At 32.6% G+C, this 16,528-nt stretch overlaps 1 protein-coding gene across 1 annotated transcript; it reads left to right on the top strand.

Moving 5' to 3' along the window:
• Positions 1 to 1,787: 1,787 nt before the first annotated feature.
• Positions 1,788 to 15,710, top strand: LOC132741387 (E-selectin-like). The gene is made up of 8 exons (XM_060729541.1): positions 1,788 to 1,999; positions 2,767 to 2,945; positions 6,985 to 7,161; positions 8,026 to 8,202; positions 9,056 to 9,232; positions 10,093 to 10,269; positions 14,297 to 14,473; positions 15,337 to 15,710. The coding sequence occupies exons 1-8, from the start codon at positions 1,788 to 1,790 to the stop codon at positions 15,708 to 15,710; spliced, it is 1,650 nt and encodes a 549-aa protein (XP_060585524.1).
• The last annotated feature ends 818 nt before the right edge of the window (positions 15,711 to 16,528 follow it).

The following is a 16,528-nucleotide window of genomic DNA, read 5'->3' as shown; positions in this document are numbered from 1 at the left end:
GGGGTTAATTATAGAAATAAATAAACTGCATGTATGAAACAAACTATTTTAAGTGATTGTTTTGCTAGGCAAGTGTCAATCATAAGACATAACACATAACCCATATAGAAATATATATACATGATACTAGATATAATTTAATTTTTAATTTAGACAATGTTTCAGACATTTTCATTTTTCTAAAAAACAATTGAAACGAAACTGTGTCCCAAACGTTCATTGAAGCTATTCAAGCTGTTATAAATAATGTTTTGCTTAAAAATTAGATTCGATTCAGTCATGACGATGTTTTTCAATTAATATCATGACGTCATGGCGATTCTTATCGATAAAGTCATGACGTGATGGCTATGCTTATCGATTAAATCTTGACGTCACATAATTCACATAATTATAAATTATAATACTTCTTTCAATATTTCTTTCAAATACGAGACATCAAACATTATCACACAAATATAAAGGCCTTATTTTTTCATTTGTCTGCTACTCTTCGCTGTGTGACAAAGAACCGAATCTGTACACAAATTATATATTTCATATACATATATATTTTAAAGATTGTGGAAACACTTTACCACAAATTGAAAAGGGACAATCAACAATGAATACTGAGCAAGATTCTACGTTTGGTGCAACAGCCACTGTGACTTGTGAGACCGGATATCAGCGAAATAAACCTAAGATTTCATGTCAGGCTAACGGGATGTGGGAACAGGCGACATGCCAGCCAGTTGGTAAGTCTTTCCATTGAACTTTTTTTTAAAAATTCGATAAAGTCTGCTTACACCGGTGCGGAATGGGGACGACATGGGGTGAATGGCAGTTCGAAATTGCTCATGTCAACCATAACCATGTTTTATGGACTGGCACTTGCAAATATTTTAGGTTTTTCCATGCCAGGACAAAGTTTCTATTTTAAAAAACTTTGGCGTTAGACTTGTCTTAATTATAGAAATAATAAACTGCATGTATGAAAACAAACTATTTTAAGTGATTGTTTTGCGGCAGTGTCAATCATAAATAAACAATAACCCATATAGAAATATATAGAATCTAGATATAGTTTAATTTTTAATTTAGACAATGTTTCAGACATTTTCATTTTTCTAAAAGACAATTGCAACGAAACTGTGTCCCAAACGTTAATTGAAGCTATTCAAGCTGTTATAAATAATGTTTTGCTTTAAAATTAGATTCGATTTAGTCATGACGATGCTTTTCAATTAATATCATGACGTCAAGGCGATGCTTATCGATTAAGTAATGACGTCATTGCGATGCTTATCAATTAAGTTATGACGTCATGGCGATGCGAATCAATTAAGTCATGAGGTCATGGCGAAGTTTATCGATTAAATCATGACGCCATAACGATGCTTATCGATAAAGTCATGACGTAATGGCTATACATATCGATTAAATCATGACGTCACATAATTCACATAATTTTAAATTATAATACTTCATTCAATCTTTCTTTCAAATACGAGAATCCAACATTATCAAACTAAAACCACATTATCACACAAATATAGAAGCCTTTTTTTTCATTTGTCTGCTACTCTTCGTTGTGTGTCAAAGAAACGAATCTGCACACGAATTATATATTTCATATACATATATATTTTAAAGACTGTGGAAACACTTTACCAACCAATTGAAAACGGAACAATCAAACAATGAATACTGAGCAAGATTCTACGTTTGGTTGCAACAGCCACTGTGACTTGTGAGACCGGATATCAGCGAAATAAACCTAAGATTTCATGTTCAGGTCTAACGGGATGTGGGAAACAGCGACATGCCAGCCAGTTGGTAAGTCTTCCATTGAACCTTTTTTAGAAAATCGCATTAAAGGCCTGCCTTACATCGTGCGGAATGGGGACGGAACATGGGGTGAAATGGCAGTTCTCGAAATTACTCATGTCAACCATATACCGTGTTTTATTGGACTGGCACTTGCAAATATTTTAGGTTTTACCATGCCAGGACCTAAGTTTCCTATTTTAAAAAACTTTGGCGTTAGACTTGTCTCTTAAATATAGAAATATAAACTGCATGTATGAAAACAAACTATTTTAAGTGATTTGTTTTGCGGCAGTGTCAATCATAAATAAACATTACCCAATAGACATAATAGAATCTAGATATAATTTTTTTTTAATTTTTGATCAATGTTTCAGACATTTTTCATTTTTCTAAAAGACAATTGCAACGTATAACTGTGTCCAAACGTTCATTGAAAGCCTATTCAAGCTGTTTACTAAATAAATAAAATTAGATCCCATCGATTAGCATTCTTTCACCGAGTGCATTCTTCAACTTTAATATCATAGACGTCAAAGGCGATGCTTATCGATTAAGTAATGACTTCAATTGCGATTGCTTATCAATTAAGTTCAGTGACGTCATGGCGCATGCGAATCAATTAAGTCATGAAGGTCATGGCCGAAGTAATCGACTTAAATCATGACGCCATAAGCATAGCTTATCCGTAAACGTCATGAACGTACATGGCTATTCACATAATCGCAATTCAAATCATGAACGTCCACATAATTCACATAATTTTTAAAATTTATGAATTTACTTCAATTCAATCTTTTCTTTCAAATACGAGACTTTATCTTATCAAGACAAAAACCACATCTATCACACCAATATAGAAGGCCTTATTTTGTCTGCTTACTCTTCGTTGTGTAGTCAAAGAAACGATCCTGCACAACGAATTATATATTTCACTATTACATATTTATTTTAAAGACTGTGTGGAAACACTTTACCACCAATTGAAAACGGACAATCAACAATGAATACTGAGCAAGATTCTACGTTTGGTGCAACAGCCACTGTGACTTGTGAGACCGGATATCAGCGAAATAAACCTAAGATTTCATGTCAGGCTAACGGGACGTGGGAACAGGCGACATGCCAGCCAGTTGGTAAGTCTTCCATTGAACTTTTTTTGCATTTTATAAAGTCTGCTTACACCGGTGCGGAATGGGGACGACATGGGGTGAATGGCAGTTCGAAATTGCTCATTTCACCCATAACCATGTTTTATGGGCTGGCACTTGCAAACTTTTTATTTTGACATATTTCAGGCAAACTTTTGCATAAGACTTGTCTTTAATATAGAAATAATAGAATTCATGTATGAAAACAAACATTTTATTGTGGACAGTGTCAGTTATAAATAATTACCCATAAAAATAACTGATGTAGAAATATATAGGACGCACGACGTGAAAAACCGGTCTTAATGACATTTTTTTCGAAATTCGTTTTTTATCTCATTTTTGTAGAGATTTTCTTTCTGAATAAGATAGTGAAAACTATTTCTAAATCAAAAGGTTACTTATTAAGATATATCTATTTAAAGAACGTCATATATTTGAACAATTTATTAACAAATGACGTCGAAAAAAATTAGTTGGCGTTTATTAATTGAAGAATTTTAAAGTGGCAATTTTATTTATCTTTAATCAACTCAATTAGTTTTATCTAACTGTAAAAAAGTAGTTTCAAAATTCCAAAGTGTATTTCAGAACTCAATTCATGCACACACATGACAATATGAGCTATAGCATATAAGCATACATTACATGAAGAGGCATAGCATACACATGAAAATAATAATATTAATACAATTCATCTTAACAAAATGGAGAAGGACAGGCATTTTCAAGGACATGTTGAACAAATATGTAGAAATGTATTATCAAATTTTGGATTATTTCCTTAACAAATAAACAAAAATTACTATATTCATTACAATGAGTTGTATTCATATTCATAATAGATTTAAAAGTAATATAATTTTGATGTCGTACATAATTACGATCTAACATTCATTTTCTTAGCACAAATAATTCATTGCATTCAACGAGATAATGAAATTCATCTCCAATACTTCCGGAGCTGCTACAAAGTGTACATTTACGTAAATCTACATCTATACCATTCAGGACTGCTGTTTGTTTTTGCATATCTTAGTAAGTTTTTGGTATATTTGTAAAATAGGATTCGAAATGGAATTTTTCTTTAAATAATTTATTATTTTTACATTTACTCGATTCTGTACAATACCAGTCATTTAGAAATAAATCTGACAATTTTTGCTTCACATAGAAACTAACCGCCAATAATTAGGAAACATCTGATAGGTCCATACATTAGGGTTTCAACATTTGACAAGTATATTTTTAATATGCTTAAATCACAGAAATGTCTGTCTATTAACATTACTACTTGTTTAATAAGTTTTAAGAGCAATTTGATAAAATGTGCTGGATAGTTTTAATTCATTAGGTACAACTAGATCAGACCAAAAGTTAATTATTCTACAATCAATATCAATAGAAATTAGTTTAACACCACATTCGACGTACACAATACAATTTGGTGTTCTCGAGTTAAGGCCTTATATCTGTTTAAGATATTTCAATTGTACCTTTTCAAGTATACTGTTATTACCATATCCCCAGCATTCACAACTGTAGCGTAAAATTGGTTTTACAAGTTTGTCAAAAAAAATCTATTTACATATTGAAAGGAACTTGAAGTTTGTTTTTTTATTTTTCAATTAAACAATAAAAGGCATTTATTGCTTGGTCAGCTATATAGGTCTTTGCTTTTAAGAACCTACCACTTCTACCAAATAATACTCCTAGGTATTTGAATTCCTAGACAACTTCTAGATTTTCATTACCATATGTAAAACTATACTGCGTTCGCCTACCTTTCACAAGAACTTTTGTGTAAGATGTATTCACTTTTACTTTCCAGTTGTCACAGTAATTTTATATAGGTTGATAGCAATTTGTATATCGTTTGCTGACTCAGATAAAATAACAGTGTCGTCAGCATATAGAATAATAAACAATTTCACAATGCCAAGTACTTTTTCATTAAATGTTACACCTTCTATACTATAAATATTTGCAAAATAATCACGCAAATCATTCAAATAAAAGAAAAGAAAGCAACGGCGATAGATTAGTAATACAGTTATGTAAATAAGAGTGTTCTCGCTAATTGCGACTATTATCGTTGCTTAGCAACGTAATAACAACACGACCGAGCGTATCATACACGGCTTATCATTTGTGTTTTAACCATTACCATACTACATATCTTCAATCTGGACAAAGCCATTCATCATCTTTACTTGAATTTTTCAAAATATGTACTGACTGAAAAGCAAATATTGCAGACCACGATCAGAAGGCACAGGTGTGTTGGTGGGTTTTTGTATGCACCGGTCGCATAGGTTTAATCATCCAGTCAGAATACAAATTTAAGAATATACCCAATACAAAGAAAGAAAGAAACAACGATGGTATATCAGTCTTCGTATATTAACGTTTAATGTCTTTAGGGCTATGAAAAATAATAAATAAATAGTAAATTTCAAAATTCTACGTTTACATTTTATTCTTTAGAACATAGCAATGTAGAACAATTCAATAATACCGTATGATGAACATAGAAACGAGTAGTTTGAAATATGTACATGCACTAAACTGTTATAATAGTGCACGATAAGACTGATTGTCTTGACTAACACACGCTCGCAAGCTTCGCACCAAATATGTATTGCTCTCTTTTGACACCCCCAGGCGTAATAAATCATGGACGGACACCTGAACTGAACCGAATCCTGGTTACTTTTAGACTTTGATCAACTGTTTCTCGCTTTCGGGTGTTATTCTGGCCATCACCGCACCCAGTGTGTCTGACTGGAACCGAATGTGCTGGAATTTTCTATCAAAAGAAAACGATAACTAACCGTATTGACAACTGTTACAAACTTAATTCCTAATATGCCTCTATAAATAAACAATAATATTATTCTGTGCACATTTAAAAATATTTTAGTTAGAAGAATGGAACAACTTGGACAGCTCCGTAAACATGGTCACGTGACTGAATTTCACATACTGTTACTGTCAGTTTGTAAAAATTATAAAATTTAAGACCATCCTTACCTATAAATTTAATTTAATTATAGAAGGAATGATATAAAATTTATCTAAATAAACCTAAGATTTCATGTCAGGCTAACGGGATGTGGGAACAGGCGACATGCCAGCCAGTTGGTAAGTCTTTCCATTTAACTTTTTTTTAAAATTCGATAAAGCCTGCTTACACCGGTGCGGAATGGGGATGACATGGGGTGAATGGCAGTTGAAATTGCTCATGTCAACCATATCCATGTTTTATGGACTGGCACTTGCAAATATTTTAGGTTTTACCATGCCAGGACAAATTTTCTATTTTAACAAACTTTGGCGTTAGACTTGTCTTAATTATAGAAATAATAAACTGCTTGTATGAAAACAATTTTTTTAAGTGATTGTTTTGTGGCCGTGTCAATCATAAATAACAATTACCCATATAGAAATATATAGAATCTAGATATAATTTAATTTTTATCAGACATTTTCATTTATCTAAAAGACAATTGCAACGAAATTGTGTCCCAAACGTTCATTGAAGCTATTAAGGCTGTTATAAATAATGTTTTACTTTAAAATTAGATTCGATTAAGTCATGACGATGCTAATCGATTAATATCATGACGTCATGGCGATATAAATCGATTAAGTAATGACGTCATTGCGATGCTTATCAATTAAGTTATGACGTCATGGCGATGCGAATCAATTAAGTCATGAGGTCATGGCGAAGTTTATCGATTAAATCATGACGCCATAACGATGCTTATCGATAAAGTCATGACGTGATGGCTATACATATCGATTAAATCATGACGTCACATAATTCACATAATTTTAAATTATAATACTTCATTCAATCTTTCTTTCAAATACGAGAATCCAACATTATCAAACTAAAACCACATTATCACACAAATATAGAAGCCTTTTTTTTCATTTGTCTGCTACTCTTCGTTGTGTTTCAAAGAAACGAATCTGCACACGAATTATATATTTCATATACATATATATTTTAAAGACTGTGGAAACACTTTACCACCAATTGAAAACGGACAATCAACAATGAATAGTGAGCAAGATTCTACGTTTGGTGCAACAGCCACTGTGACTTGTGAGACCGGATATCAGCGAAATAAACCTAAGATTTCATGTCAGGCTAACGGGATGTGGGAACTGGCGGCATGCCAGCCAGTTGGTAAGTCTTCCATTGAGCAGTTTTTTAAAATCGATAAAGCCTGCCTCAACTGTGCGGAATGGGGACGACATGGGGTAAATGGCAGTTCGAAATTACTCATGTCAACCATTACCGTGTTTTATGGACTGGCACTTGAAAGTATTTTAGGTTTTACCATGCTAGGACCAAGTTTCTATTTTGACAAACTTTGGCGTTAGACTTGTCTTAATTATAGAAATTATAAACTGCATGTATGAAAACAAACTATTTTAAGTGATTGTTTTGCGGCAGTGTCAATCATAAATAAACAATTACCCATATAGACATAAATAGAATCTAGATATAATTTTTTAATATTTTGACCATGTTTCAGACATTTTCATTTTTCTAAAGGACAATTGCAACGAAACTGTGTCCCAAACGTTCATTGAAGCTATTCAAGTTGTAATAAATAATGTTTTGCTTTACAATTAGATTCGATTGAGTCATGACGATGCATATCGATTAATATCATGACGTAATGGCAATGCTAATCGATTTAGTAATGACGTCATGGCGATGCGGATCAAGTAAGTCATGACGTCATGGCGATGCTTATCGATTCAATAATGACGCCATGACGATGCTTATCGATAAAGTCATGACGTGATGGCTATGCTTATCGATTAAGTCATGACGTCACATAATTCACATACTTATTTATTATAATACTTTTTTCAATATTTCTTTTAAATACAAGACATCCAACATTATCACACTAAATCCAACATTATCACACTGATATAGAATCCTTATTTTTTATATTTGTCTGCTGCTCTTCGCTGTGTGTCAAAGAAACGAATCTGCATACGAATTATATATTTCATATACATATATATTTTAAAGACTGTGGAAGCACTTTACCACCAATTGAAAACGGACAATCAACAATGAATACTGAGCAAGATTCTACGTTTGGTGCAACAGCCACTGTGACTTGTGAGACCGGATATCAGCGAAATAAACCTAAGATTTCATGTCAGGCTAACGGGATGTGGGAACAGGCGACATGCCAGCCAGTTGGTAAGTCTTCCATTGAACCTTTTTTTGCATTTTATAAAGTCTGCTTGAAATTGCTCATGTCAACCATATCCATGTTTTATGGACTGGCACTTGCAAATATTTTAGGTTTTACCATACCAGGACAAATTTTCTATATTAAAAAACTTTGGCGTTAGACTTGTTTTAATTATAGAAATAATAAACTGCATGTATGAAAACAAACTATTTTAAGTGATTGTTTTGCGACAGTGTCAATCATAAATAAACAATAACCCATATAGAAATATATAGAATCTAGATATAGTTTCATTTTTAATTTTATCAATGTTTCAGACATTTTCATTTTTCTAAAAGACAATTGCAACGAAACTGTGTCCCAAACGTTCATTGAAGCTATTCAAGCTGTTATAAATAATGTTTTGCTTTAAAATTAGATTCGATTAAGTCATGACGATGCTTTTCAATTAATATTATGACGTCATGGCGATGTTAATCGATTAAGTAATGACGTCATGGCGATGCTTATCAATTAAGTTATGACGTCATGGCGCTGCGGAACAATTAAGTCATGAGGTCATGGCGTGGTTATCGATTAAAATATTACGTCATGACGATGCTTATCGATAAAGTCATGACGTGATGGCTATGCTTATCGATTAAATCTTGACGTCACATAATTCACATAATTATAAATTATAATACTTCTTTCAATATTTCTTTCAAATACGAGACATCCAACATTATCAAACTAAAACCACATTATCACACAAATATAGAAGCCTTTTTTTTTCATTTGTCTGCTACTCTTCGTTGTGTGTCAAAGAAACGAATCTGCACACGAATTATATATTTCATATACATATATATTTTAAAGACTGTGGAAACACTTTACCACCAATCGAAAACGGACAATCAACAATGAATACTGAGCAAGATTCTACGTTTGGTGCAACAGCCACTGTGACATGTGAGACCGGATATCAGCGAAATAAACCTAAGATTTCATGTCAGGCTAACGGGATGTGGGAACAGGCGACATGCCAGCCAGTTGGTAAGTCTTCCATTGAACCTTTTTTTTAAAATCGATAAAGCCTGCCTCAACTGTGCGGAATGGGGACGACATGGGGTAAATGGCAGTTCGAAATTACTCATGTCAACCATTACCGTGTTTTATGGACTGGCACTTGAAAGTATTTTAGGTTTTACCATGCTAGGACCAAGTTTCTATTTTGACAAACTTTGACGTTAGACTTGTCCTAATTATAGAAATAATAAACTGCATGTATGAAAACAAACTAGTTTAAGTGATTGTTTTCTGGCAGTGTCAATCATAAATAAACAATTACCCATATAGAAATATAAAGAATCTAGATATAACTTTATTCTTATTTAGACCATGTTTCAGACATATTCATTTGTCTTATGGACAATTTCAAACTGTGTCCCAAAACGTTCATTGAAGCCATTCAAGTTGTTATAAATAATGTTTTTCTTTAAAATTAGATTTGATTTAGTCATGACGATGCTAATCGATTAATATCATGACATCATGGCAGTGCTCATCGATTTAGTAATGACGTCATGGCGATGCAGATCAAATAAGTCCTGAGGTCATGGCGATGCTTATTGATTAAACCATGACGTCATGGAAATGCTTATCGATAAAGTCATGACGTGATGGCTATGCTTATCGATTAAGTCATGACGTCACATAATTCACATAATTATAAATTATAATACTTTTCAATCTTTCTTTCAAATACGAGACATCCAACATTATCACACTAAATCCAACATTATCACACTAATATAAAAGCCTTATTTTTTCATTTGTCTGCTACTCTTCGTTGTGTGTCAAAGAAACGAATCTGCACACGAATTATATATTTCATATACATATATATTTTAAAGACTGTGGAAACACTTTACCACCAATTGAAAACGGACAATCAACAATGAATACTGAGCAAGATTCTACGTTTGGTGCAACAGCCACTGTGACTTGTGAGACCGGATATCAGCGAAATAAACCTAAGATTTCATGTCAGGCTAACGGGATGTGGGAACAGGCGACATGCCAGCCAGTTGGTAAGTCTTCCATTGAACTTTTTTTTTGCATTTTATAAAGTCTGCTTACACCGGTGCGGAATGGGGACGACATGGGGTGAATGGCAGTTCGAAATTGCTCATTTCACCCATAACCATGTTTTATGGGCTGGCACTTGCAAACTTTTTATTTTGACATATTTCAGGCAAACTTTTGCATAAGACTTGTCTTTAATATAGAAATAATAAAATTCATGTATGAAAACAAACATTTTATTGTGGACAGTGTCAGTTATAAATAATTACCCATAAAAATAACTGATGTAGAAATATATAGGACGCACGACGTGAAAAAACCGGTCTTAATGACATTTTTTTCGAAATTCGTTTTTTATCTCATTTTTGTAGAGATTTTCTTTCTGAATAAGATAGTGAAAACTATTTCTAAATCAAAAGGTTACTTATTAAGATATATCTATTTAAAGAACGTCATATATTTGAACAATTTATTAACAAATGACGTCGAAAAAAATTAGTTGGCGTTTATTAATTGAAGATTTTAAAGTGGCAATTTTATTTATCTTTAATCAACTCAATTAGTTTTATCTAACTGTAAAAAAGTAGTTTCAAAATTCCAAAGTGTATTTCAGAACTCAATTCATGCACACACATGACAATATGAGCTATAGCATATAAGCATACATTACATGAAGAGGCATAGCATACACATGAAAATAATAATATTAATACAATTCATCTTAACAAAATGGAGAAGGACAGGCATTTTCAAGGACATGTTGAACAAATATGTAGAAATGTATTATCAAATTTTGGATTATTTCCTTAACAAATAAACAAAAATTACTATATTCATTACAATGAGTTGTATTCATATTCATAATAGATTTAAAAGTTAATATAATTTTGATGTCGTACATAATTACGATCTAACATTCATTTTCTTAGCACAAATAATTCATTGCATTCAAAGAGATAATGAAATTCATCTCCAATACTTCCGGAGCTGCTACAAAGTGTACATTTACGTAAATCTACATCTATACCATTCAGGACTGCTGTTTGTTTTTGCATATCTTAGTAAGTTTTTAGTATATTTGTTAAATAGGATTCGAAATGGAATTTTTCTTTAAATAATTTATTATTTTTACATTTACTCGATTCTGTACAATACCAGTCATTTAGAAATAAATCTGACAATTTTTGCTTCACATAGAAACTAACCGCCAATAATTAGGAAACATCTGATAGGTCCATACATTAGGGTTTCAACATTTGACAAGTATATTTTTAATATGCTTAAATCACAGAAATGTCTGTCTATTAACATTACTACTTGTTTAATAAGTTTTAAGAGCAATTTGATCAAATGTGCTGGATAGTTTTAATTCATTAGGTACAACTAGATCAGACCAAAAGTCAATTATTCTACAATCAATATCAATAGAAATTAGTTTAACACCACATTCGACGTACACAATACAATTTGGTGTTCTCGAGTTAAGGCCTTATATCTGTTTAAGATATTTCAATTGTACCTTTTCAAGTATACTGTTATTACCATATCCCCAGCATTCACAACTGTAGCGTAAAATTGGTTTTACAAGTTTGTCAAAAAAAATCTATTTACATATTGAAAGGAACTTGAAGTTTGTTTTTTTTATTTTTCAATTAAACAATAAAAGGCATTTATTGCTTGGTCAGCTATATAGGTCTTTGCTTTTAAGAACCTACCACTTCTACCAAATAATACTCCTAGGTATTTGAATTCCTAGACAACTTCTAGATTTTCATTACCATATGTAAAACTATACTGCGTTCGCCTACCTTTCACAAGAACTTTTTTGTAAGATGTATTCACTTTTACTTTCCAGTTGTCACAGTAATTTTATATAGGTTGATAGCAATTTGTATATCGTTTGCTGACTCAGATAAAATAACAGTGTCGTCAGCATATAGAATAATAAACAATTTCACAATGCCAAGTACTTTTTCATTAAATGTTACACCTTCTATACTATAAATATTTGCAAAATAATCACGCAAATCATTCAAATAAAAGAAAAGAAAGCAACGGCGATAGATTAGTAATACAGTTATGTAAATAAGAGTGTTCTCGCTAATTGCGACTATTATCGTTGCTTAGCAACGTAATAACAACACGACCGAGCGTATCATACACGGCTTATCATTTGTGTTTTAACCATTACCATACTACATATCTTCAATCTGGACAAAGCCATTCATCATCTTTACTTGAATTTTTCAAAATATGTACTGACTGAAAAGCAAATATTGCAGACCACGATCAGAAGGCACAGGTGTGTTGGTGGGTTTTTGTATGCACCGGTCGCATAGGTTTAATCATCCAGTCAGAATACAAATTTAAGAATATACCCAATACAAAGAAAGAAAGAAACAACGATGGTATATCAGTCTTCGTATATTAACGTTTAATGTCTTTAGGGCTATGAAAAATAATAAATAAATAGTAAATTTCAAAATTCTACGTTTACATTTTATTCTTTAGAACATAGCAATGTAGAACAATTCAATAATACCGTATGATGAACATAGAAACGAGTAGTTTGAAATATGTACATGCACTAAACTGTTATAATAGTGCACGATAAAACTGATTGTCTTGACTAACACACGCTCGCAAGCTTCGCACCAAATATGTATTGCGCTCTTTTGACACCCCCAGGCGTAATAACTCATGGACGGACACCTGAACTGAATCAACTGTTTCTCACTTCCGGGTAATATTCTGGCCATCACCGCACCCAGTGTGTCTGACTGGATCCAAATGTGCTGGAATTTTCTATCAAAAGAAAACGATAAATAACCGTATTGACAACTGTTTAAACTTTTTAATTCCTTATATGTAAATTAACAATATTTTATTCTGTGCACATTTAAAAAATATTTTAGTAAGAAGAATGGAACAACTTGGACAGCTCCGTAAACATGGTCACGTGACTGAATTTCACATACTGTTACTGTCAGTTTGTAAAATTATAAAATTTAAGACCATCCTTACCTATAAATTTAATTTAATTATAGAAGGAATGATATAAAATTTATCTAAATAAACCTAAGATTTCATGTCAGGCTAACGGGATGTGGGAACAGGCGACATGCCAGCCAGTTGGTAAGTCTTTCCATTTAACTTTTTTTTAAAATTCGATAAAGCCTGCTTACACCGGTGCGGAATGGGGATGACATGGGGTGAATGGCAGTTGAAATTGCTCATGTCAACCATATCCATGTTTTATGGACTGGCACTTGCAAATATTTTAGGTTTTACCATGCCAGGACAAATTTTCTATTTTAAAAAACTTTGGCGTTAGACTTGTCTTAATTATAGAAATAATAAACTGCATGTATGCAAACAAACTATTTTAAGTGATTGTTTTGCGGCAGTATCAATCATAAATAAACAATAACCCATATAGAAATATATAGACTCTAGATATAGTTTCATTTTTAATTTAATCAATGTTTCAGACATTTTCATTTTTCTAAAAGACAATTGCAACGAAACTGTGTCCCAAACGTTAATTGATGCTATTCAAGCTGTTATAAATAATGTTTTGCTTTAAAATTAGATTCGATTGAGTCATGACGATGCTTTTCAATTAATATCATGACGTCAAGGCGATGCTTATCGATTAAGTAATGACGTCATTGCGATGCTTATCAATTAAGTTATGACGTCATGGCGATGCGAATCAATTAAGTCATGAGGTCATGGCGAAGTTTATCGATTAAATCATGACGCCATAACGATGCTTATCGATAAAGTCATGACGTGATGGCTATACATATCGATTAAATCATGACGTCACATAATTCACATAATTTTAAATTATAAAACTTCATTCAATCTTTCTTTCAAATACGAGAATCCAACATTATCAAACTAAAACCACATTATCACACAAATATAGAAGCCTTTTTTTTTCATTTGTCTGCTACTCTTCGTTGTGTTTCAAAGAAACGAATCTGCACACGAATTATATATTTCATATACATATATATTTTAAAGACTGTGGAAACACTTTACCACCAATTGAAAACGGACAATCAACAATGAATAGTGAGCAAGATTCTACGTTTGGTGCAACAGCCACTGTGACTTGTGAGACCGGATATCAGCGAAATAAACCTAAGATTTCATGTCAGGCTAACGGGATGTGGGAACTGGCGGCATGCCAGCCAGTTGGTAAGTCTTCCATTGAGCAGTTTTTTAAAATCGATAAAAGCCTGCCTCAACTGTGCGGAATGGGGACGACATGGGGTAAATGGCAGTTCGAAATTACTCATGTCAACCATTACCGTGTTTTATGGACTGGCACTTGGAAAGTATTTTAGGTTTTACCATGCTAGGACCAAGTTTCTATTTTGACAAACTGTGGCGTTAGACTTGTCTTAATTATAGAAATTATAAACTGCATGTACGAAAACAAACTATTTTAAGTGATTGTTTTGCGGCAGTGTCAATCATAAATAAACAATTACCCATATAGACATAAATAGAATCTAGATATAATTTTTTAATATTTTGACCATGTTTCAGACATTTTCATTTTTCTAAAGGACAATTGCAACGAAACTGTGTCATAAACGTTCATTGAAGCTATTCAAGTTGTAATAAATAATGTTTTGCTTTACAATTAGATTCGATTGAGTCATGACGATGCATATCGATTAATATCATGACGTAATGGCAATGCTAATCGATTTAGTAATGACGTCATGGCGATGCGGATCAATTAAGTCATGACGTCATGGCGATGCTTATCGATTCAATAATGACGCCATGACGATGCTTATCGATAAAGTCATGACGTGATGGCTATGCTTATTGATTAAGTCATGACGTCACATAATTCACATAATTATAAATTATAATACTTTTCAATCTTTCTTTCAAATACGAGACATCCAACATTATCACACTAAATCCAACATTATCACACTAATATAAAAGCCTTATTTTTTCATTTGTCTGCTACTCTTCGTTGTGTGTCAAAGAAACGAATCTGCACACGAATTATATATTTCATATACATATATATTTTAAAGACTGTGGAAACACTTTACCACCAATTGAAAACGGACAATCAACAATGAATACTGAGCAAGATTCTACGTTTGGTGCAACAGCCACTGTGACTTGTGAGACCGGATATCAGCGAAATAAACCTAAGATTTCATGTCAGGCTAACGGGATGTGGGAACAGGCGACATGCCAGCCAGTTGGTAAGTCTTCCATTGAACTTTTTTTTTATTTGATAAAGCGTGCTTACACCGGTGCGGAATGGGGACGACATGGGGTGAATGTCAGTTCGAAATTATTCATGTCATACATATCCATGTTTTATGGACTGGCACTTGCAAATATCTTAGGTTTTACCATGCCAGGACAAATTTTCTATTTTAAAAAACTTTGGCGTTAGACTTGTCTTAATTATAGAAATAATAAACTGCATGTATGAAAACAAACTATTTTAAGTGATTGTTTTGTGGCAGTGTCAATCATAAATAAACAATTACCCATATAGAAATATATAGAATCTAGATATAATTTTATTTTTATTTATACCATGTTTAAGACATATTCATTTATCTAAAGGACAACTGAAACGAAACGGGGTTCCCAAACGTTCATGGGAGCTATTCAAGTTGTAATAAATAATGATTTGCTTTAAAATTAGATTCGATTAAGTCATGAGGATGCTAATCGATTAAGTAATGACGTTATGGCGATGCTTATCAATTAAGTTATGACGTCATGGCGATGCTGATCAATTAAGTCATGAGGTCATGGCGTGGTTATCGATTAAAATATTACATCATGGCGATGCTATATAGAATCTAGATATAATTTTTTAATATTTTGACCATGTTTCAGACATTTTCTTTTTTCTAAAGGACAATTGCAACGAAACTGTGTCCCAAACGTTCATTGAAGCTTTTCAAGTTGTAATAAATAATGTTTTGCTTTACAATTAGATTCGATTGAGTCATGACGATGCTTTTCGATTAATGTCACGACGTAATGGTGATGCTAATCGATTAAGTAATGACGTCATGACGTTGCTTCTCAATTAAGTTATGACGTCATGGCGATGCGGATCAATTAAATCATGAGGTCATGGCGATGCTAATCGATAAAGTCATGACGTGATTGCTATGCTTATTGATTAAGTCATGACGGCACATAATTCACACATAATTATAAATCATAATACTTTTCAATCTTTCTTTCAAAATA

Source organism: Ruditapes philippinarum, unplaced genomic scaffold, assembly GCF_026571515.1.
Source record: "Ruditapes philippinarum isolate M1 unplaced genomic scaffold, ASM2657151v2 ctg17609_1_1_1_1, whole genome shotgun sequence".
NCBI lineage: Eukaryota > Metazoa > Mollusca > Bivalvia > Venerida > Veneridae > Ruditapes > Ruditapes philippinarum.
Note: the sequence above shows the minus strand (reverse complement) of the source record. Positions and strands in the feature narration are given on the sequence as shown.

Bases quoted from the DNA above. Each gene is read 5' to 3' on its own strand.
- LOC132741387 (XM_060729541.1), top strand. From the start codon at position 1,788: ATGTGGGAAACAGCGACATGCCAGCCAGTTGGTAAGTCTTCCATTGAA. The intron at 8,203-9,055 runs GTAAGTCTTCCA...TATATTTTAAAG, and splicing joins GGCGACATGCCAGCCAGTTG to ACTGTGGAAACACTTTACCA. The intron at 10,270-14,296 runs GTAAGTCTTCCA...TATATTTTAAAG, and splicing joins GGCGACATGCCAGCCAGTTG to ACTGTGGAAACACTTTACCA.